Here is a 24,615-nt window from a genome sequence, read left to right on the forward strand (position 1 = left end):
GCCAAAAATTTGGATACTGATTAACACAAAATTTGCATGCATAATTGTTACCCCACCCACTCCAATGAGATTGTAGGATACCAGCTTTCAACTGCACATTGAAGAACAGACAAAACATAAAACAACAAATATCCTTCAGGAAAAGCAAGTCAGTAGAAACATTTACACTTGTTTTATTACCAGCATTGAGATTTTATTTACAAACTGAGATTTTCCTGGTCATACACTTGTGTAAACCACATTCTTTTTCAGACTATCCATTTTTTACTTTTCTGTTGTACTCACAAGACTTCAGAGATTGCACACTTCAAATACCATTCCTACATCACTTTATCAACCCTGGGGGGGGGAGGGGGCTGTAAAACAGGCCCACAACTCACGAGTTCACCCATTCGCATTAGGAAATTGATCGGGAAGATCATTTGGTAGCTTAGACACAGAAACTGAGCTTGCAATTATATAATTACAAGCTAGCCTCCAGGAGAATCACTCTTGTATTTGTTAGAATCCTCATGTGAAAATAAACACTGTTCTCTGGCAGTACTAGCGCAAGAAGTATGAAAAGGCAGACAGCCTCCATTATACAGGCTTCGCCAAACATCCATCCATCCTCAACCCCTTTTTCCCCATTTTGCACATGGGATTGGGGTGTCACTTAAGCAGATATAACATCTATTTATTTATTCAGTTTGTTTACCAATGTAATCACTGATCACAATACACCATTTGCATGCACAGCCTGACTTGTGTGCAGAACAACTAGATCTGACCTGTAAGTTTTTGCTTGCTTTTTTCTGTGAATATTTCTACTGGCAGAATGGTAAGGGGCAGTGTACTATCCCTAACAAGAGGTTTTTTCACCCATGTAACTTCTAAAGTGTTTGGTCCTCTCATACCTGTACACAGGTACTAGGAAAGTCCATGAGGATGTGTCCAGTTGCCAGCCCATACTGGCCATTGGACCTATACCAGAGGGAGTTGGGGCTGAGGATTTTTTTTTCATTTTAGGTACAAGTGGAGTGGTAGAAGTAGGCTCAACATGTCCATAGGTTCATGGGTAAGTACTAGGCTAGTTATCATTGTAGACCATTTTAAGCCTAGCCAATTTCTCCTAGAATCAAACCCTGTACCTCTTCTCTCTGAGGTAAACAACTTAACTATTATGCCAGCCGTCAACCACAGGAATATTATGCATGCTGCCATGCTGTAGCCAGAGAAGAAATGTGATTGTCAGTACAGTAAGCTCAGTAACACTTTCCCTTCCCCAAAGACAACAAAAAAGTCCATACAGGAGTAAACAAAAGTAATATACTGAAGATATGGTTACCCTCATAAGCAGAAAAATACAGAAGAATGAACTTCAAAAGATTGAGACTGGAATGCCAAAACACCATAGTAATGAAAGCCAAAAACAACGAACAGCAGAACATCAAACAGGCAATTGAGTTATTGCACAAGATTGCAGTACAGCTGGGTGTGGAGGTTTGCCAGTTCTCAGCTGCAGTGCAATCTCTGTGTCGGTATATGTAATTTGCAGGGGGTGAGGGGGCAGCCCCCCACATGGGAGGTGCCTGCATTCCCTCAAAACATTTGGATTGTACTTTGTTCGCTCAGTAGTGCTGTGTAGGTGTTCAGTTTTCTGTAATTTGTTGTTTTTTGCATTTGTTAGTAGGAAATTTCAGTGTTCTGGTCACAATCTTTTAAAGTTTGTTCTTCTGGATTTCTGTACATATGAACCAGACATTAACTTTTGGTCAGAAATATCACAGAACATTACTTCAGAAGTTAGAAAACTAATTCCCTCACGATAGTAACAGAAACAAAACCGGCATAGTATTTTCATAAAAATCAGTTTTCCTGTCAAAATTGTGAAGTAAGCCAAGTAAACAGTACAGCCGTACACTATAGTGTATATATATATATATATATATATATATATATATATATATATATATATATTCACGCACACACACACACACACACACACACACACACGAAAAAAATATCACAAATATTCAGTAAACAAAAAATGAGAGAGGATGGGGTCTTACTTGTTGGATGGTTTTCACAGATTGTTCCTCTTGAGGTAGAGAGTGGCCTGTCCTTGGGCGCAGGAAAATACTGGAGATTTTCCTTGCTCTGATTCTTGATATACTTCCCTCCAAAAAAAAATAAATAAAAAAAATGGTGTGTGGGGGTGGGGAGGTTGAGTTTGGTATGCCGGCCACGAGCTGTGTCCTTGGCAGGCCAAGTATCTATAGACTACTGCATCTGTGAGAATGAAGAATGTGGAGCGTGTCTGTGTGAATTCTGTGTCGGCACTTATGTCATTAATAGGCAGTTTTTGTCAAAAGAATGAACATGCATATAAAAATGCAAACCAACACAAGTTTATGTATTCCGGTCTTTGAACTGGCCCCTTTGACCAAGACACTAAGCCACTAGGCTACTACTGTCCATATAGTACCTAGATTAAGGAACAACTTCAACAAGCAGACTGCATGGATTGCAAGGTACATAAAAAAAAAAAAAAAAAACAATCCTTTTACATTTTACAGGGGTGCATGACATACCTTTGAGATGAAAATATTGGGGTGCTTTAAACATGTAAACAAAAAAAAGTCAAGAATGATGTTGATACAGAAGCGTTTTAACTCGTTTACATATCTTTTCTCAGGATTGTTATAGTTAGTCACAAAGCCACCAACTGATGCTTTATGCAACTTCTAAATATCATGCATTACTCCTTTAATGTTATAGTCATGTGATCAGCATTGCATTATGGGATAGGTGTTTTGTGTTCGAAGAGAAGACAAGCACGAGAGTGGGGAAGAGCAAAAATATCTCCGACATTGGGTTGGATTTAGTAACGGACAGCTGAAATGGTGATTTCCCAGTTAGTATTATCCATTTAGTTTATTGATTTTTCCGATTATGTGCATAATCCAAGTCAGAAGTCCTGGAAGTACATGGGTCCAAGGCAGAGCAGCTAGTTCTATAAAGGATGACATCTTTATCGCAGGACTGTGAGGGATCGCTAGTTTATCTGTGGGAAAAGTGTACTTAACTTCTATGCTAAAGAATTCTGGACAAAGCTAAAAATGGGTGGGGGTAAAGGGCTAAAATCAGGAACACTTTGAAATATTTAAAAAAAAAAAAAAAAAAAAAACGAAAGTTTTGCATCAGCTTGCATTTTCTGAGAAATATAAGGTATCAAACCCTATTGTATGTCATTAACGTTTGTAATCTTCAGTGATTTATCAGAAATTTATGACTGAAGTGACAAAAATATGAAGCAAAAGCAGGGACATTCTGCAGCATTCTGGACAGATGAGAGAGGTGGGAAAAGAAAAAACTGGGAATTGAAGGGGCCACTCGGAAATTTGTGGCAGCCCATTATTTTGCTCTCAAAACTGGTTGATTCCGACGAATTTGGTACTTTTGAGAGGTATGGTTCAGATCCATGTCCTACGTCAAAAGAATAATTTCCTTAGTTACACCCATTTGCTTAGCCAGTATTTCTAACCAAGTACTCTGTTGGGAATTTTTTAAATCTGTCAACTCATTACACTCCCAGAACATATGATGATGTGTTGTCAATCTTGTCTTTATTCTCACTGGTGGGGTCGGACCCGTCTCAGCCTTGACATAAGCTCAAGTTCCTCAGCTAAGCTCATGGGCATTTTTCTTTACCCATAATGCAGTTCCCTTACCACCTCAGATCTTGTTTGCCGCGCAGTGAAGAGGTTTCCTACTAGCTAACTCGGGGCTCAGTATTGGCTAATTGCATTATTTTTTGTCAACTTTGTAACTGATTTAGTTTCTCCTCTTATTACTCTTTCTATTGCTTCAGCATACTAGTGTGTGTTCCCTTACCCCAATGTTCTTCGTGTTTCACAGTTGCAGTCATCACTTGTGGGTTATCCCTGTTGGGTAGCCCTTGGTCGGCCCGCATACCAGAGTCCAGGTATTCCCCTCTGCTGGCTGCTGTCGCCTCTGGTCTGACGTCAGATCATCAAGTGGTATAAAGTAGAGCAGCCAGCGCCATTACATCAGTCTTTCTTGCCGTGGAGCCCAAAGTAAAAACAGTTTGCTTGTGTACTGGTCGGTCATTGCCAGAGTAGAAGTTGAATCAGAAAATGATTAAAGCTAAGTACCCCATTGGGGTCCTTTTTCTTGCTCTAACTAATGCCTGAAAAAGTCAATAATGGTCTCCACTGTGGAAAACAAATACCACACAGAGACTTCCATGCCTTGTGCGTTACTTGTCTAGACCCAGACCACGACGTCCCCCATTTTCAGTTATGCGCACTTTTCCATTTAAGGACTATCCTCCGTAGAGCTGATTTTGTAGCCAGGCATTTCCGAAATAGTTCCTCGCATTACAAAATGGCATCCATCGGTCAGCAGTCTGTGGATATTAATAACAAAACAAAGCAAAGAACCAAAAATCAACTATTGAAAGACAGTAAATGAATCACGGAACTCCGTAAAACTTGGTACAAACGCCAGACTGCAGTTCAAAACAAGACAAGTTAAGACAATGATTTAACTTAAAAGCATACACCTTAAACTGCTTGTACTGTGACTTTAAAATGTAATTAACCAATGTGGTTTAGTAGTACTTTATATTAAGGCACTTGCTTATGGAGTTGCTTTTTGATTTGTTGGTTTTATCTGAAGAAGTCGAGTGAATTTTTACCTGATGAAAAGTGGACATTTAAAATCGCACACTTAATTAAAAAATTTTTTTGTTTTGAACTGCAGTCTGGCATTTGTACCGAGTTTTACGGAGTTCCGTGATTCATTTACTGTCTTTCAATAGTCTGTGGATATTCCCAAAAAATGAAAAGATAAAGAAAGGGACAGACCAAACAAATTTAAGTCTTCAGACGACCCCTCCCAGAAGCAAGTCATCAGTTCTCAGGAATTCAGTGAGGTGCATTCACAGCACCTGATGCCCGACACATTTCCTTCGCAGGCCTCTACCGAGACCCTTTTGGAGTCTGGTATGCCACCGGGGAATGCTTCATCATCCGAACCCTCTGTCTCCACTTCCATTGTGTCTGGAGCCGCTACGCAGGCACCGGCTTCCAAGGAGGTTCTTCGCACAACCGATTCAAGGCAAAAAAACAACGTCTTCGCCTCTGACTACCACATTCCTACGACAAATGGATTTACCAATGTCTAAAAGAAAGACCACCCGAAAGAAAACAGTCTCTAGTCGCCATCTTACTTCTCCACCGCCTCAGACATGGTTACTGAAAATGGCGGAGGACCTAATCACTTTCATCAGGGGTAGCCATACCACTCCCAAAAGAGAGGGATACTTCCCCTGAATTTCACACAGAGCCAGATTCTGAACTTTCAGACTACCTTGATTCAGATGAGTAACAACCTCCTCTCACCTCCTTTGAGGATTCTGATGCAGAGGAATCTCTTTCTTCTGCCCCCCCCCCCCCCCCCCCGAGAATCTTTCATTTGGGGAAACCCTGCACACTCTGAGAGCATTTCCACTGGGAAGCCCAAGATTATCCTCAGTCAAAGAAAAGACTAAGAGTTTCTAGATCGTCTTCAACACAGACCCTTGGCTATCCTTCCTATTCTGGACGTGGTGGATGATGATTTCAATGAATCTAGCCTCACCCCTGACGCCCTACCCTCTGCTCCTAGAAAACCTGACCGGTACTACAGGGTGCCTGACCCACATAAGTACTTGTTTAAAAACCCTGCAGCAGACCCAGAGGTCATCACACAGGGATCCAAAGGGGCCAAGGCTAGCTCATCTAAAAACTCAATTCCCTCTGACAAGGATTTGAGCGCTGGACAGATTGGGTAAGAAAGTGTACACCTCCACAGCCTTCGCCATTAGAGCTCTTAACTGCCAGTTCCATATGCTAAAATATCAACTGCACGCGTTCGAACTTATGAAACAAAAAATTTCATCTTTACCTGACACTAATATTTCCAGAGAGTTGGCAGATGATCTGCACTCTATTTCTCAAGTAGCTACACACTTGCTGCATTGCTGATTCGATGCCCTAGAAGCCTCATGTAAGGCCGCTGTGGCAGGTCCAGTCATTAGGAGGCACGCATGGCTAAAAGAACAGCCACTGCCTGATCAAGTAAAATCAAAACTACTTGATGCCCCCCTGAAGAAAAACTACTTGTTTAGATCAAAAGCAGAGGAGGTCATCAAAAAGATGGAGGATAAAGCTAAAGCTATTTAAACAGTTAAGGACTTCCTCCAAGTTTAACCTCCCAGATTTAGCAGAAACTTTCCCTCTAAGCACTGGTCTTTCCCAGCCCCCAACAGACAGATTCAAGGGAGGCCTCGCAGGGACAGACCAGTTAATCAAGGCCAGCTTAGAACTAAGCAGTGGCCCTCCACCACTTCCACAGCAGGGAGTTCTAAGTCCATACTCTAAGAACGTGCAGTGACTCCTCCCCCCCCCATCAAAGGTTAGGAGGAAGGCTATCCAATTACAAAAAAAAGTGGCAGTCTTATTTTTTTTTTTTCAGGATTACAAATTTACCTTCCAACAAGTCCCAACTTCAACAGGTTACCAAAATCTACCTCCAAATCAGTGGTCAGAAGCATTGAAACAAGTGCACATACTACATGCTGAAGAGACAGTAGAGCCTGTGCCACAGGAGCAAGCAGGAAATGTTTTTTACTCCAGACTGTTCCTAGTGCCAAGAAAAGAAAGCACTTGGCGACCCATCCTCGACCTGTCCACTCTAAACACCTTCCTAGAGGTCCCAAAATGCTAATGCTTCAAAAACTTTTACCAATGCTGGGAAAAAAAATGCATGGCTAGCTACCCTAGACCGAAAGGATGCCTACCTTCATATACCCATAAGGGAGTCTTGCAGAAAATATCTACGCTTCAGAGCAGGTTCACAGCACTTTCAATTCTCTGCACTACCCTTTGGCTTATCTACGCCTTCCAGGGTCTTCACGAAATGCTTGGCCCCAGTGGTTGCCTTCTGCAGACAGCAAAACATAAAGATTTACCCTTATCTGGATGACTGCCTAATCCATGCAGACAGGGAAGTTAAGGACCTGCTCTTTGTACAAGCAACCCTAACCTCTCTAAGGTTCACTATCAGCAGGAAAAAAAATCAAACCTAAATCCCTCCAGGCAGATCACCTTCTTGGGCGCACTCCTGGGCACAGCCTACCAAATAGCCTTCCTCTCACCAGAAAAACAATGCTTTCTGCCAAAGTACTTCTCCCAGCTAGCTCTCAGAAAAAAAACTCGCAGCAAGGAAAATTCTGCAAGCACTGGGTTTCATGTCATCCTGCATTCCAATGATTCCTCTGGCCAGGCTGCACATGAGGAAACTCCAGTGGTACCTAAAGAATCTTTGGTGCCAACACACTCAGTCTATGGAGACCACTCTCCCCCTCATTCCATGCATAAGGAATGAGTTTCTTTGGTGGGCAGAGGCATGCACTCAGAACAAGGGCCTTCCCTTTACCTACCTTCCTCAAGGCCAGACTATCACTACAGATGCCTCAGACCTAGCTTGGGGTGCTCATTTAGACACCCGGTGCACCCAAGGCTTTTGGGATTTCAGGCACCTTCACTGGCACATCAGCATAAAGGAAATGATGACAGTTCACAACGCTATCACATCCTTCCAAGACCACCTAGAACCAGGAGTCATCTTCATAAAAACAGACAGTACCACAGTCATATGGTACATCAACAAGCAAGGGACACACACACCCCTATCCTCTTTGCCGACGAGCCATGAGCCTCTGGCAGACGGCCTCCTCCACAAGCCTACACCTGATAGCCCAGTACATCCAAGGAGTAAACAATACCTTAGCAGACCATCTAAGCAGTAACTACTTAGACCCCCACGAGTGGAAACTCCAAAAGGGGGCATTCCTCCAAATCATCCAGGCCTGGGGGATGCCAGAGGTGGACCTCTTCCCCTCACACAACAATCAGCTGCACAAATTCTGCACCAGGGAGTTCCACCCCCTGGCTTGGAAAGTGGATGCTCTCTCTTTCCATTGGACCAATGTCTTCATTTATGCGTTCCCCCCTGCCCTTGCCCCCAAGGGTACTGCTCAAAATAAGACAAGAAGGACCAAAAGCCATCCGTATAGCACCAGATTGGCCCAGGCAACATTGGTACTCCTTGCTGCTCAGCCTGACCACGGAGCCTTACAGGTCCCTGCCTTTAACTACAGACCTCCTGACACAAGCCAGAGGGGAGATTCTGCATCCAACTGCATGGCTTATCCCCCAGAGAACCGGGGATAACACACAGTTGAGCAAGCAGGTCCTAGACATTATCAAGGAAGCCAGAAGGCCCAACACCAGGAAATCTTACTCAGTGACATGGAAAATATTCAACTCCTGGTGCGTATCAAAAGGTCCCAGCCATCCCTCCCACTTATTCTGGACTAACTAGCGGAGCTACTTAACAAGGGCCTCTCCTTTTGCTCCATTAAAATCCATGCCTCTGCCATTTCAACACACTTTTATGCTAAACAGCCTGTCTTCTCTCACCCTTTGGTTAAGCAATTCCACAGAGGTGTATCTAACATTAGGCCCCTTAGAAGGGCACCCACTCCAGCCTGGGACCTGAACTATGTCTTAGAAAAACTGACTTTGCCTCTCTTCAAACCAACTGCATCAGCAGACCTAAAACACCTTTCCTGGAAGACTGCCTTCCTCTTGGCTATTACTTCAGCTAGGAGGGTGTCAGAACTTTAAGCACTCATGGCCACTGAACCCTTCATTATCTTCCTTGCAGACAGGGCGTCTCTCAGGACTAATCCCTCTTTCCTGCTAAAGGTAGTATCAGATGTGACCCTAAACCACAATGTACATCATCTCACCCTTTTCCAAACCCTCAGAGTAAAGGAGAAAGAATTTTGCACACTGGCACAGGCAGTTAAGATACTATCTGGACAGAACAAAGTCCATTAGGAAGACGGATCAGCTGTTGGTTGGCTTTGCCCCAGGGAAAGAGGGGAAGCCCATCTCCAAGCAGACAATTTCAAAATGGATATCTCACTGCATACAGTTCTGCTACACTTTTCATGAGAAAGCTCCTTCGAAATCTATCAGTACACATTCCACTAGGGCAGCCTCTACTTCCACTGCCTTCCTTAGAGGAATACCCACCAGGGACATCCTGGAAGTTGCCACTTGGACCTCTGTCCACACCTTCACCAAACACTACCACCTGCCTCTGTTCTCCAGGGCTCTGGTAGACTTTGCCTCTGCAGTCCGGCAAGGCATTCTAGCTCAATCCTAGGAATTTCATACTTCTATCCTCCCCTTCTTCACCTTTGGGAATCCTCCCACAAGTGATGACTGTAACAGTGAAACACGAAGAACATAGTATAGTTGTGTGTACAGTTACCATAAATGTAGATGTTAGAGTGTATTCACTGTTGCAGTACTGTTTACCCTCCCACCTGCCCCCTTAATCTAATCCTTCTTGGAGACTGTCATTCTTGTGGTCTTGGGCCACCAGGGGCTCTGTAAAACATTTCCTTCAAGGGACTTCTACAGGTTAGGGCAGGAAAAACTGATGTAATGGCTCTAGCTGCTCTCCTTTATACCACTGACAACCTGACGTCAGACCAGAGGCAACAGCAGCCGGTGCAGGGGAAAAGCTCGACTCTGGTATTCGGGCTGATCAAGGGCTACCCAGCAGGGATAACCCACAAGTAATGACTGCAACAGTGAATACACTAGCACATCTACATTTATAAGTGTACACAACTGTACTTTATCACCTGTTTAAATTGGAGGGTGTATAACCATCATTCGTTAGATGCGCTTTCCCCTCTCTTTCTACATCGTCCGTTTAATTTAGAGGGCAATTGCTAGCTTTAAAAAAAAAAAAATTCTTTTATGTCTACCTGTTTCTATCTCACCCTTAGCGTGTTTCTGGTATATCATTCCTTAATTTCCTCTGACTATTGTTTCCCTTACTGTGTCACAAAAACAAGAAGGGAAACTACTCTGTTATAAGAAGTATGAGAAATGTTGGAAGAAGATGCCCCTTAGTGATGCTCACACTTTGTGTCTATTGCTTGGGGCCTCTTCATCCCTAAGAAACGTGCCCCATATGCCTTGGGTTCAATCAGAGCACATATGGAGCGCAAGAACAAGTTGATTTTAAAGAGTTTATTAAAAACCCCTTTTTCAGAGGTAATTTCTACAGAGTCCTCATCAAAACGTCCTGATAAGCCTTTAAAACGAGCTTCTTTGGCTCCCAAAACTTCTATGGAACTGAGTCCTAAAACTCCTCGAGACTCTGCTCCATCAGGATCATCGGAGCAATCAGTTGTTCCTAGATCCAAGCCAGTCTAGGAGTCATCAGAACCCTCAGCTCCAACGTCTTTGTCGCCTACAGAGGTTTGACACCAGAGCCATTCTCCTTCCCTGGAACCAGTGACTTCACGGCTTCCATCCCCATTATTAGCAAAGTCCAGATCTTCAACACTATCTACTTGGTCCACCAGGAACAATAGTAGTTGGAGCAACGGGTCTTATAAAAAAGAATTTACAATCATATTTAGATGTGTTACCAGTCCACGTAACCCCGTATGAATTGCAGGAGGAGTCATTACTTGGGTACATTGCGAGTGCTGTGAAGAGTACTTTTGTCTCTGACATCAAAGATTGAAACAATGTTAATATCATGAACTTTAATCGTACTTTGACTTGGGAATGAGGTACATTCCACTCATAGTATTAGAAACCCAAAAAAAGATTTGGAGAAATTAAAAAGCATATCTGATGAAGATGTGGATAGGGTTGTGCAGAGGTTATTAAAGACTCTGGCCCTGGCCAAACTTTTGTTGGATCCAAGCCCAAAGGAATCTGATCACATGCAGTCCACCCCTCTAGAATCTGTTCCTCCTCTGATCCGTCCCTTAGTTTTGGAGCTGGAAGACTCAGATCTCCAGATTGTGTCTGTGTCAGCTCCAGGACCTTCGGTTTCCTCAGAGCAGACATCTGCTCCAAGCATTTCCCTCCAGTTTGAGCAGGACACCTCTAGGAGCTGACGCTCTCTGGTCAGATCGTCTGAGCAGCTTCGGATCTGACGCTGCTACTCAGGGGTTTGGTGCAGGTGGGTTCCACTCCTACTTTGGCTTCAGAGCTTTTGTCCCCAGTTCCACAGATGCTTTCAGTTCTGATGACAACTTTGTCGGATTCAGGGAAGTCTTCAGAGTGGGAGCAGTCTGCCTGTGAGGTTATGAGAAGGGTTTTGACTCCTGCCAAGGCAATGGCACAACCTACATCAGATCTTTCTCCCTCTTTGGGACAGTTGTATTTGTCCTCTCAGGTAACCCTTCCACAAGATCGCAGAGACACCAGGAGACTTCTCCCCCCTCTTCTGAAACCTCCTCAGAGTATCCCACTGAGGAGGTCCCTCGGAAGAGGACCTGCAAGAGGAAGCACCTTGACTCCCCAGAGGAGTCTATCACATCAGGCACTAACCTCAATGATGCAAAAGGGTCCCGACGCTCACCACCTGAAGATGTCTCCTTTAGAGAGATCCTCAAAATATTAAAACAGAGAGGTGACTGGCAGTCCACCCCCCCCCCCCCCCCGGCTAAGGAGTCCGTTTACCTGAAGGCCTCCGGGTCTTGCCCTTCCATCTCTTGGGAGACTCCCCCTTCCAATGAGCTTATGAATTTAATCTCTCAGAAGCCTTTGGGAGACACCAGATACCATAGAGCCTACTCATAGAAGGCCAAACAAATACATTACTGCCCCCAAAGGACAAGACCTTTTTTACTAAGGGTGTAGCAGTTGATGCCATTGTGGCGGAAGCCAATAAAAAGTCTGTCCTCCTAATAAGGGCTCTAGGATGATGGGTACATACGGTAAGCTTGTGTTTTCTTCAGCTACCTTTGCTTTTCAGTCTCTGAACTACCTTACCTACTTTACTAGGCTACAGAGGGACCCGTTAAAGGAACTTAGACTCCCTCCAAGGACCTGTAGCTGATGCACTAGTAGATGAGGTTAATGCTCAGATAGCCACCCTCAATTCAGTCGTAAACTCTTCCATGAGGCTTTTATCTTGTGCAGCAGATGGGACAGGTAGGGTTGCAGGTTCGGGTATTGCTCTTAGGAGACAGGCCTGGATATGCCTTTGCGATTTTGCAGAGCCCTTCAAGTCTTTCTTCGTTAATGCCACTTTTGATGGCTGCTCTTTGGGCATAACATGAAGGAAATGCTTACCAGGTGTAAACAGGAAGGCAAGACCTTGTCTGCTGCTGGAGTACATTTTTCCACACTTACCAGACCCTTTCCCAAAGGTCAGAGAGGTACTGGGAAGATGTAGTTCAGAAAGTCTCAGAGGTCTTTCCATGACACACATGGTGAAAGTTCCCTCGGGCAGATGGGCGAACAGCAATAGAAGATGCTGCCCTCATAGCAGAGGAGGCCTGCGTAGTCAGGGCTCCCGAAAATTTGTCTTTGGCGGGCCCTTTCAGTGCTCTTGAGGGAGTGCCCGATTGCTCGCCTGTGGAGGCATTCAGAGGCAATTGTCTCTGCACCTAGAAACCTGGCAAAAGATAATTACCAACAGATGGGTGCGGGACATATTCCCTTTTCCAATCCCATTCCTGTAAAAAAAAAAAAAAAAAAAAAAATTCAGTTCCAGAAGTTCCACCCAGTCAAAGGGAACAAGCAACCATAGAAAGAGTCATCCAAATAGTCCCAGCAGACCAAATAGGATCTGGAACTGGACGTTTCTTTAGTTTCAAAGAAAACAGGGAACTACAGACCCATTCTGGATCTCAGCAGTCTGAACAAATATGTCCAGAAAGCGAAGTTCCGGATGGTGACACTGCAGTTGATACTTCCATTTCTCGAAAAAGACAGTTGGATGTGCTCCATAGGCCTTCAGGTTTCATACTACCATATCCTAATGGACAGGCGATCCAGGAGATTCGTTTGCTTCCAGCTAGGAGCCAGTCACTTCCAGTTTCAAGCTCTGCCCTTTGGTCTCACTACAGCCCCCAGTGTTTCACCAAGTGCATGGCAGTAGTGACAGCTCACCTGAGAAGCAAAGGATTCCATGTATTTCCATATGTGAATACTGGCTTATTTCTGCTCCGACCAGGCAACTTCTGCTACACGCCAGGGATTACACACTGCAACTTGTTCCTCCCTAGAAATTACAGTAAATTACGAAAAATCTGCTCTAGAGCCATGTCAATCCTTGGTATTCATAAGAGCTCAGATACAACAATTTTATAAGCAAAGCTTCCTCAAGACAGGGTACACTGTCTCTGTTGTCATGTAAGGACACTGATCAGGAAGAAACAGGCTTCTGCCAAGAGAGTTTTGCAAATCCTAAGGAAAATGACAGCATCAGTTGTTCTAATCCTGCTAACTCGATTTCTGTGAGAATCCTCCAGTGAGTTACTCCTGACACAGTGGTCGTTTCTAGATCTTCCAATGACATACAAGGTTATCATAACTGACTCCTGCAAAAGAGACCTTCATTGGTGACTCAGCTCTCCCCTGGTGTTTCAGGGACTTCTTTTTATTCCTCCTCGGCCCCAAGCCACGGTGACCACAGATACTTCCCAGATACAGTTGTGCATTATCTGGGAAAGACAGTTAAAGGTACCTCGCAACAACACGAGGCCCATTTGCACATAAATTCTCTAGAGATGAGGGCAGTGCTCTTGGCATTGCAAGCATTTCAGAATACCCTCCGTCTAGTACAATATCGACTCACTCTGACAACGTCTGTAGTCTGGTACTTAAAAGGGGGGAACCAGTTCTTACTCCCTATGTTGAGAAGCCCTGAGGGCCTGGCAATGGGCAGAGGATCCAACCGTTTTCTCATAGCAACCCACATTTCGGGGAAGTCCAACATGATTGCAGACAAACTGAGCAGAGCCATTCTATAGCCGCACGAGTGGTCCCTCTGTCAGAAAGTAGCAGATCTTCAGAAAATGAGGCCAGCCTTGCTGCGATCTCTCTGCATCACCCATCAATGCCAAATGCAGCAACTACTTTGCCCTGATCCCCCCAGCAGGGGAGTCACCAAGTGATGCAATTGTTCGTGATTGGCTTTCAGGACTTCTTTGTCTTTCCACCAATACCTTTAATTCCCAAGGTCCTACAGAGAGCAAGTTCGTTTGAGACAACAGTAATCCTTATTGCCCCCTATTGGCCTCGACAGGTATGGTTCCCCTTCATTTGGCCTTGCGTGCAAGAGGTACCATGGATTCTGGACCCGGCTCCAAATCTGCTGACTCATCCATCAGGAATGGTTCATCCCAATCTGAACATTCTCAAACTAGCAGTTTGGCTGCCCCAGTTCCCATGATAGCCAGGTTTCCTCTCCTTTCCTCTCCAGTTAAGCACATTTGCTTTCTTCCCGTAAGAATTTTACTCAAAAATTGTACAAGAGCACATGGGAAAGATTTGTTGCTTGGTTCCAGTACTAATCATATAGACCCTTTCACAGCTACATTACATTTTATCCTAGAGTTCTTAGCCAAGTTATTCAGTGACAGAGCCGCTGCAGCTACTGTTAGGGTACAGTTAGCAGCAGTCTCTAATTTTCAGATAAGAGAAAATGGTTTGGTTATCATGTCAAATAGATTATGCAAAGCATTCCTCAAAGGAACTACTTTAATTCGACCTCCATATAGAAACCCAGTTTCACCTTGGGACTTAGTTCGTGCTGACTAAAATTATCTCTCCTCCATTTGAACTAAATGCTACTTGTGAAGTTAAATATCTTACATGGAATGCTATTTTTAGTAGCTATTACTTCAGCAAGGAGAATTTTGGAATTGCAGGCCTTGTCTTCCAAGCCTCCATACGTAGTTTTTCACAAGGATAGTCTCTCTCTACGCACTAATTTTTACTTTTTAACCAAAGTAGTTTGAGAGCCATCTCAGTCTATTGATTTACCAGTATTCTTTCCAAATTTCCAGAACAAAGGAGAGTACACCTTACATCTAGAAACACCTTACATCTTCTAGACGTTCACAGAAAGTTACGTTTCTATTTGCGTAGGTAATCAGAAATTAGAAAGTCAGATCAACTATTTATTGCCTATTCGGAGATTAAGAAAGGCCAACCAGTGTCTGAGATAATAATATCCAGTTGGCTTTCACAGTGCATATCTTTCATATGCAGTTCTAGCAACAAGACCATACCTAATCTTATCAAGGGTCATTCCACCAGATCAGTGGCCACTTCTGCTGCTTTCCAGGCTAGATTGCCACTGGACGGTATCTGTGCTGCAGCATCTTGGGCTAAACCACATACCTTTTTTTCTCATTACCAGTTGGATTTGGCCTCTCGGGTGTAGAGCATCCTTTGGTACTGTGGTTATGAGGAATATTCTGCCATGAGCCACCCAAGAATCAGGTAGCTAAGGACATGGTCCCACCAGTGAGAATAAAGACGAGATTGACAACAACACACAAAGAAGTTATGTACTTACCATAACATTCCATATGTGTTGTCGATCTCGTCCTTTAGTCTCACAACCCTCCCACCATACCCCTACCTACTCTCATGGGAGACAGAGTGGTTTCAGTTGGATCTTACAGGACTCTCTAGCCTCAAAACTGTGGGGGGTTTTAACATAATGATCGTAACTGTATTCAGTCACTGCTTGAGGGCAGACAAGATCCTAAGTGGTAAGGGAGCTGCATTATGGGTAAGGAAAATGCCCACGAACTTAGCTGAGGACCTCAAGCTTATGTAAAGACCGAGATGGATCCGAGGGATCGGATCTGACCCCACCAGTGAGAATAAAGGACGAGATGGATAACTCACATGGAACGTTATGGTAAGTACATAACTTACTTTTCCCAGTTAACCATTTTCTTCCCCATCACACTCAACATTTTCCATTGAACTGATGAAAAGTTCTTTGGAGTCTGCTTGAGGTATAAAATACCTATGCAAACACTTCAAAGCAGAAATACTAAACCGTCTAGATGATGATGTGTACTTGGGGGCCATACATATTCCGTCCCATTGTTCCTTTGTAAACTGCTTATCCAGTCTCTGTTGCCAATCTTTTCTAACCTCCTCTGATTGATTCTTATAGTTATTGTGCAATATTTTATATGCTCCCATAATTATCCCTTGTTTAACAAGCACCTTTCACTTAGGATTCCCCAATCCCTTTCTGTTTGCCTATACTCTAGGAAAGGCAGTCTCTAGCCTGCAGTCCAAATGTCTTCTTGGCCTTATCCCATTCTGTTACCACTCCCTGTCTTATTTGCTGGCAGTACTTTTGTTCCTTTGCTAGTTTTCTTCAGTAAATTCCAGCCCCATCTTTACTATTTTCTGTACTCCTGCTTGCAGTCATCCCTATCAGTGAAATCTCCTTTCTCTGTTCTCATGTTGGCTTAGTTCTTAGAATACTTTGTGCTACTTTATCAATGCAGTGTTCTTGTATGGCTGCTGTTCTCTCTCTAATGATCTGCATCCAAAGTCTTACTTTCTCATTTCTTGAATCTACCCCCTGCTTCATCATCATCATCATCATCCCCCTCCACTTTGAATTAGAACTTTCTGCATGTGTTATGTATATGAACCTTAATTGTATAGCTATAAAATATCCCTTCAAATCAGGTAATCGTGAACCATCTTTATCTGTTGGAATGATCATCATATCCCATTTGACCCTTGCTCTCTTCCCCTCCCAGATAAATTCCTTCAACTCATTATTGTATTCAACTTCTCCGGTTGATAAAAATATGCCTGACCTCTAAAACTGAAAGGGCTAAAATTATTTTCACTGCTTCTGTCTTACTATCCATATCCATAAACAAGAGCTTCCAGTTTCTCAGTTTGTATTTTTTCTCTTTTCCCACGTATCCTAGCTGCCATAACAGAAGCCTTTTTAATCCATATTCATGAGTACTTCATCTTATTGTGTTCCCATAAATATGGATATTGCTGAACCATTTCATGTATGGGTACATAATTTACGACTGTATTTTATTTATTTATTTTATTTTACATTTGTTAACCGGGGGTGTCTGAGCCGAAAAGGCCCTTTTTCAGCAGAGGCCCGGGGAGAAAAGCTCCACAAAGAAAAATTAGACATTTAGTTATTTAGACATGATCAGTATACACACAAATTACAAGAGACATGTTTTTACAATGGTATGCAGCACATAAACAGTTACAGTGGAGAGAACAAACAAAAAAATATTAATTTTAAAAATAAAGGTAATTAATAGATTTGTGGTGTACAGCTGAAATTTGGAACATAGGTAGAATACATATAGTACACAGGTACAGTACATACATTGTACATCAGCCAGTGTTTGCAAGAGTGAAAACTTATCAAGTACTCTAGGTTTAGTATGTGTACCTTATCTGCTTTCACTAGCCTGGGGAACAATCATGGCACTGCCAACTTTGCTTGAGATGTTGCCTGATGAGGTCTTTAAAGGAGGGTTTGGATGATGTGTTTTGAATGCTAGCAGGGACAGAGTTCCATTTTTTAGCCACTGAACTACTATATAGTGCATCTCCAACATAACACATGCAGAAAGTTCTGTAGCCTTTGTTTTGCTTCATTAATTGTAAACCTCAAAGAATGTTCCACAACACTGAAATATTCTTTCTGTATTTATCAATTACAAAGTAATTGTCTGCACGTAGTCAACTTTTCCTTATTACCATGTGAATTATATCCTTGAGTCCCTTATTTTCTTTGCCAGTGGCTCTAATATAAAGCAAATAACTGGGAAAGAGGACACCCCCTCCTGATTCCTCTTTTCAGATGCAACTTTGAGAGGAACCCTCATTTTAATTCTTGCCTGCGATCCCTCATGTATCCAGTGCTTCCATTGCACTACTCATGAAATCCCAGCTTGCTTGAATGCTTTGTCTGCATCAAGGCCCACCAACAATAGTGGTATTTTCTTGCATTCCGTTTCCTTTTGTGGATCATCATTGTTCTATATATGTTGTCAAATGTTTGCCCCCCTCCATAAAAACCACATCAATCCATATCTGTCAATTTTGGCAACACATTTGCCATTTTTTATCTAATATATACATAAATGTATTGTAATCATGGTTTAAAATTGAAATAGGTCTATATGAAGCTGGGTCTAATAGGTCTTTACCATCCTTTGGTATTACACCCACCACAGCTTTCTTCCAAGATGTTAGTGGTTCCCTTCCTTTTAATGTACCGTTAGGTAAAACCTTCCAGATCATTCACTTTCTTCCCTAACTTCCATAGGAATACTATCTGTTCCTAGAAACTTTTAGATTGATTGTACATCACCATTTCTATCTCATCTCCTATCTTAACTGTTAATTGTTGAGTCTCATCTGTGACTAACATTGGCATATTTGTCTTCAAGAAAAAAACACAAATTGAAATATTTATAGATTTCCATATTTCTCTGCTTTATACAAGTTTTCATAAAACAAGATATCTCTAAAATACCTCTGTAGGATCTCTGTTTATTTTTCTTATAGGCCCCCCCCTAAGTTTGGCAGCTACCCCTTCTACTTCAGTTGCCGAAGTCATTGTACTGAAAGTTTTTGTGCTTCTGGTGTTACCAAAAATAGTTGCTCAACCGCAGTCTAAGCTCATGCGTATTATTTGATACCCCCTTACTTTCTCTTTCACACACTGCATTTTTCTCCTTTTCTTCTATGAGATTCCATTTATTCTGTGTTACTTCAGCTTTGTCAGCGCCATCTAAATAGTACTTCTCAGCCACATTTTTTTCTTTTACTTCTACCCCATTTTTAAACTCCATTTTTATTTTATCCCACTTATTAGCTGTAACTTCTGAAGACACTTTTATCTTCCCTAATAACTCTCAAATAATTTCCACTATCCATTCCTTAAATTCCCCCCTCTCAACAGGTAGTGGGAAAGCCTCAGTATTTCATTTTTTCTTCATTACCCCACACTTTTTTTCTTAGTTTTTTTTATTGGTGCATGATCTGAAGTAGTTATTGGATGTGTGTTAAAGCTTTCAATTAAATGCATATGAGCCTGTGAAATTTCGATCTGGTCTACCTTTGTTATCATACCATGGGGAATAATGTGTAAATTCTCTTGAGTTCCTACTACTGAAATCACGTCTTCCATGCCGAATATTTTCATACATTTCTTTAGAAATCTACCCGCTTTTGTTATATTCTCCCTTCTAGATCCCCTAGTTATATCCTCACTAATGGAAATCAAGTTCCAGTCCTCACTTGTAAGTAATATTCCCTGCTGAAAACTGATTATTTATCCCCAAATTTTAAGCTTAGTAACAGGAGTTTCTGTTGGAATTTAAATACTTGCTAGCGTAATCCCCCTCCTTGACAGTAGTCCCTTACTACTACAAATCTACCACTATTGTCTTTGTTTTTTCTCTTTTATCACTATTGAAGTTTCTCTAGCAATTAGTATAATTGCTGCCTTTATCATTTGTCCCTGATATTCCACTGAATATCCATCCTGAAGTCCTTTATCAATTTCACATGCTCATTCCTTTCCAAATGTTTTTCCTGAAACATTGCTATTTGTACTCTGCATTCCTTAATATAATTAAATACTTTTACTTTTTTAATTTGCAGATTTTATCCGTAATTGAATGAAAGTCAAGTTTCTCTCTTAGGCATATGCTTTTAATGGGGGCTGAATTTTAAGTGGAAGAGTAATGTGCCTTTTTTTTGTATTGGTACTCTGTAAGCCTTCAGGAAGAGGGGAGAGATTTTGTTGGCCCACAATGGTAGTGGTGGATGTTGTCTGGGTGGGTGGGAGGGGGGAGTTAAAATGGGGTCTAGCCAGAGTCCTAGCTGTCGATGCAGTTATTTTCTAGCCCTCCCCAATAAGATGCAGCTGTTGAACTCCCCTGAGACAGTGATTTTTTTGGTGTCTTCCCCAGAAATTTTTAAGACCTGGAAAATAGAAAGCAATGGAACCACCCAGCAGTTCTTTCACCCACTGATTCCAGGGTATAAAAGAACTTAATCTTCGAAGTAGTGGTCTTTTCTATAGAAAACAAGCTAAGGTGGATTAATGTGAAGAGAACAGGTCCTTTGAAGAGAGGCAGAACAGGAAAATTGCAAAATCCAACAGACCATTAAAACTTATCTTTTGCAATGTAGATCAGTAACAGAGTTCCTCTAGAAGAAAAGGGGAATGTTTCCTTTTCCAGGCAGTTCTAGTCCTTGGAGAATGACCTCTGGAGGTTCCCATTCTAGATTTATCCCAACTGAACAAGTTCCTAAACATAAATTCAAGGTGCTTGCTTTCAAGCTTTGAGTCTGAAGAAAGCTTCTCTGCGTATTCCTTCCACAAGAACCACAGGTACTTTCTGTGGTTCAAGGTAGGGCCAGTTGCACTTTCATTTTACCCTACTGATATTTATTTTTTTCCAGTATTTATTTGCTTTTGTTGACCAGGAACGTCCACTGGGCTGAAATGAGCCCATTTTTAGTGGATTTAGTGGAGGCCTGGTGAGAAAAGTTCCATAAACAATATACAAGATAATACAAATTTGTTAAACAAGTATTTACAAGGAGTAGAGGTTTTCAGAGCATAACCAGTAACTCACTTGGAACATTGTACAATTGTATAGCTAGAAGTTATGAAAAGGAGCCTAGACTCTTTGCAGGTATCCAGTGTAACAAGAGATGAACTGAAGAGACAGGTAAGCTATACAATTGTACAGTTATTTAATACTTATTAGACAGATTATGTAATAAATCTATACAATATTCTTGCATCAAGTCAGGAAAAAACTGCAAAAAATATTATACCATGTAGAGGAGAAGGATATAGAAGGTGCATTTCAAGGGTGACACTTTAGGTGGGAGAATAATGATGAGTATAGGGATACAAGGGGCATGTCAGGAAAATCAGGTTATGGAGGATTTGGAGAAGGTGCATGGGCAGAGCCAATGAGATGAGAAATATTGGTGTAAAGACTTTGTAATTAAGAGAGGCCTATTTGTGGTCCGGAGAGGAGGTGGAAGAGTATTCTAGAGATTAGCTACAGTAAAAGAGTAGAGATACTGACCTGCAAGGAGTTTAGGTCTGTGTATTTGGATTAGAGATTGATTTTCATATCTGAGATGTAGTGGATATGAAGTGTACATACCCCTGTTAAAATGCCAGTGTTTTATGATATAAAAAAAATGAGTCCACAATAAATCATTTCAAAACTTTTTCTTCCTTTAATGTGACCTATAACCTGTACAATTCAGTTGAAAAACTAATCTGTTATGGGGAAAAATGTACAGTAAGCTGGTTGCATAAGTGTGCACACCCTTAAACTAATGCTTTGTTGAAGCACCTTTTGATTTAATTACAACATTCAGTCTTCTTGGGTACACACCTGCCATCAATTAAAGAGACTGATTAACCCCAACTAAAGTTCAACTGTCCTAACTCCAGTGGAAGTGGTGAGAGGGAGTGTAGCCATTTAGTGGATTGCTAACTTGTTAGTAAGGTAGTTGGTGAAGCAGTCAAGGACATGAGTGGATATGCCAAGATGTGAGAGCCTAGAGAACAGGAGAGAATAGGAGATGGTGTCGAAGGCCTTAGAGAGACTGAGGAAAAGAGCAGAGTTAAGTTTACCATCATTGCAATTGTAGTTAAGTGTTCAAGAACAACAGGAGAGCAGTTATGGTACTGTGTCCAGGGCAAAAGCCATGTTGAATGGTGGAGAGGAGTTGATTTTGGAGCAGACAGTTCATTAGTTGGGTTTGAATGCATTTTTCCATTATTTTAGAGATGGGGATAATGTAGCTATGGGGTGGAAATTGATTTCTGTATTGTTGCCACCTTTGTGTAAGGGAATTGCTGTAGGCTTTTTTTCCACATTGAGGGTACGTAGAATTCCTGGATAGATCTGTTTGAGAATACTTTTGGAGGAGCTAAGTATTCTGGGGGCAGATTGTGTGGGACAGTACTACCAGGTTTAAGTTTTAGAAAGAGCTTTGTTATAGTGGAAGTAGGAATAGAACAGAAAGAGAGACGCTGTGGTGAAGAGCTTGTTGGGGAATGCTGAATTGGTATTGGGTTGTACTTGTGGCTAGTTTGAGGAAAGGTGGCAGCTCGTTTGAATATAGTTTCTGTAAAATAAGAGTTGAAAATTGAAGCGCTCTCTGCTGGAGTTTTATCAGGATTTGGGCAAGGATTATTCTTGGTGCCAGGATTTGGTAGTATAGAGACTGAGTTCAAGAATTATTTTGGGTTGTGGTTAGTTGTTTTGGAGACAGAGGTGGTATTGTTTTTTTTTTTTTGTTTGTTTGTTTTATATCTTTAATGACTTGATGCTTTACTTAATTGTGGAGCTGTTTGAATAACTGGAGTTTTATGGGGTTTTTACTTTTCTATTTTTTTCTCTAGTCCATCTCTGGACATAAGCTCAATGTTTGCCAAGTGTTTGGCATTGGTATTTGTCCACCTGTGACCAACGAGATTTGTAGTTTGCCATTACCTGGATGATTGCTTTCCTAAGTACCAACCAAGGAAGAGATACCGAATCAGCTTCAGTACTCTTCCTTACTTGATTGACATAGGGGTCTCTCTAAAGCTGCCCAAAGCAAGCCTCACACCATAGACATGAAAGATCTTTCTGGGAGCTGTTTACAATTTAAACAGATTTTTTTCTACACTAGGACAAGTCCATTTAATTGTAACTTTTCCAGTTTAACCCAGACCACCTGTATTTCAACCCTCTGTAGGCTCTAGTAGTTTTTTAAAGTTTGAATTGGGCATCATAAGTCATTGTCATAGGCATACTTGTACTAACCTTCCTTCTATTAAAGAATGAATTGAAAATGGTTTTGGCTGATCTTTTTAGCTCTACATTTAGCAAGTATTCTTGGCAAAGTGAAGAGTTCATCTCTGCTCTGTGGCTATCCATGAGCTCTCTAAGTCAGGCTGTAAGGACAGACGTAGTCTTGTAGCTATTTCACGTGAATAATGAATATTGCAGTAGTGATCATTTTACTCACTCGTCAACAGTTACAGTGAGTTTAGTTATGCAGTTGTACTTCAGTTACTTTGTTACATTTGAAAAATGCTTTGAGAAGCGTTTTATAGTATTAGTTCATCTGTGGAGAATGATGAAGATAGTGTCAAATTAGCAGTACTGTTCCTCTTAGTTGCAGGTGATTTAATGTATACTGCTTTTGTGCATATTTGTACATAGGTGTACATGTAGTGTGTTTGTGTATTTTTGTTGTTAGGGTCCGCTACCATCAGTACCTGTTCAAGGAGTTGGATGCTATCAGCAGAGTTCCCAGGCATCACAATCTCTTGTGAGCCATCAGCAGCCACAGCCAGCAACAAATGTTTCAGCACTGCCACAGGTAATCCACATATTTGAAGTCTGTAAGTAGACATTTTAGTCCTGTTGTAGAAATTTCTTTACCATGCACTTAACAGAGTTACACAACTATACAGTAGATTTAATTTTTTTGTGTGCTTCACTTTACTATGCTGTATCTGATTTATGATACTTATACACCTCACTTAGTGTCCTCCATCTTTGTTTGAATAAATTGTCTAGTTTAAGGATTTAGCATTCTTTTCAGTGGCATTCGTATTGTATTTTATTGCTCATATTACTACATTAGGGCAATTCAGCCTCAGTGAGTTTTGCCTCCAGACAAAGTTTAGAGCCAAGTACCCTTCCCCTGTCCCACTTGACTTTGGTCATTTTTTACTACGTCAATCTTCGCACACCTGATATGAAGGTTGAAGTGTAGCATCCCTTGTTAAGATGTCCTAACTGATTCACTGTTGCAGTATTCTTAACAGACGGATTTTGCTCGCAGACGCCCTTTCAGGGTATCAAAGCTTTACCTTTGTACAATATATGTTCGGGCAATGACCTTGGTATCAGGATATAAGTGGACATATGTAAGAGGTCCTCAGACAATGTTGTCACTAGCCCAAACACAGATTGTTGCATCCCAATGGTATGTAATTATTTGGTCACTAGGTACCCTAGCTTTGCTAGTCGTATCATATAAGTGCCCCATTGGGGAGCTTCTGTTTCTTTGTCTGTTCTTTGGTTCATTTTTGTTACATGTCAGCTAGGAAGGGTAAGTTTCAATTCTGTACAAAGACGTAGACGCCTAAGTGTCTGTTTTGTTTAGGGCCTGAACATGACCATAAATCTTGTTCCATCTGCCAGCCTTTTGTTCTGAAAACTCTCCAGTCTAGGCTGTCCAACTTAATACATTCCTTGACACCCAACATCTTAAGGGCTTAACCCAAAACACTATCAGAAGGCTGGGATGTAGGTTTCCCACCTAAGAAGAAACTTAACAGACAGGGGATTCTTCAGCTGTCATCTTGGAATCCGATGTACCTGCCTGAGGTGGTTGAGCTCCCAGTATGACCACAGACTTCTCACAAACCCTCTACTGTGACTCTTTTGGAAGCCGGTATGGCTGCGAACCCTGCAATGAACTGTAGGTCACTGTATTGGAGAGACATTGTGAAATTCATCCTCCTAGAAATGTGCCAAGGTTCAAAGCCTCCTAAACTAATTCAGGTGGATATCACCCCAAAAAAAGAAAAAAAGTCAAACACACACAGTCACTATCTGCATCCAAGGAAAAAGACTGGATTGATTTC

At 41.9% G+C, this 24,615-nt stretch overlaps 2 protein-coding genes across 2 annotated transcripts in view; both read left to right on the plus strand.

The window, feature by feature from the left end:
* Positions 1-24,615, plus strand: part of LOC122815200 (serine/threonine-protein kinase WNK1-like) — a 1,238,062-nt gene that overhangs the window by 906,930 nt on the left and 306,517 nt on the right. The window lies entirely within an intron of this gene.
* The window catches only part of LOC122815199 (serine/threonine-protein kinase WNK1-like), a 3,137,204-nt gene that overhangs the window by 135,737 nt on the left and 2,976,852 nt on the right, over positions 1-24,615 (plus strand). The window contains exon 2 of the mRNA XM_044087493.1: positions 23,217-23,339. Coding sequence (XP_043943428.1) covers positions 23,217-23,339 — 123 coding nt within the window. The remainder of the gene's footprint in view (positions 1-23,216; positions 23,340-24,615) is intronic.

The sequence above is a fragment of the Protopterus annectens genome, chromosome 11.part0 (genome assembly GCF_019279795.1).
Source record: "Protopterus annectens isolate FY-2018-M chromosome 11.part0, PAN1.0, whole genome shotgun sequence".
Taxonomy (NCBI): Eukaryota; Metazoa; Chordata; order Ceratodontiformes; family Protopteridae; genus Protopterus; species Protopterus annectens.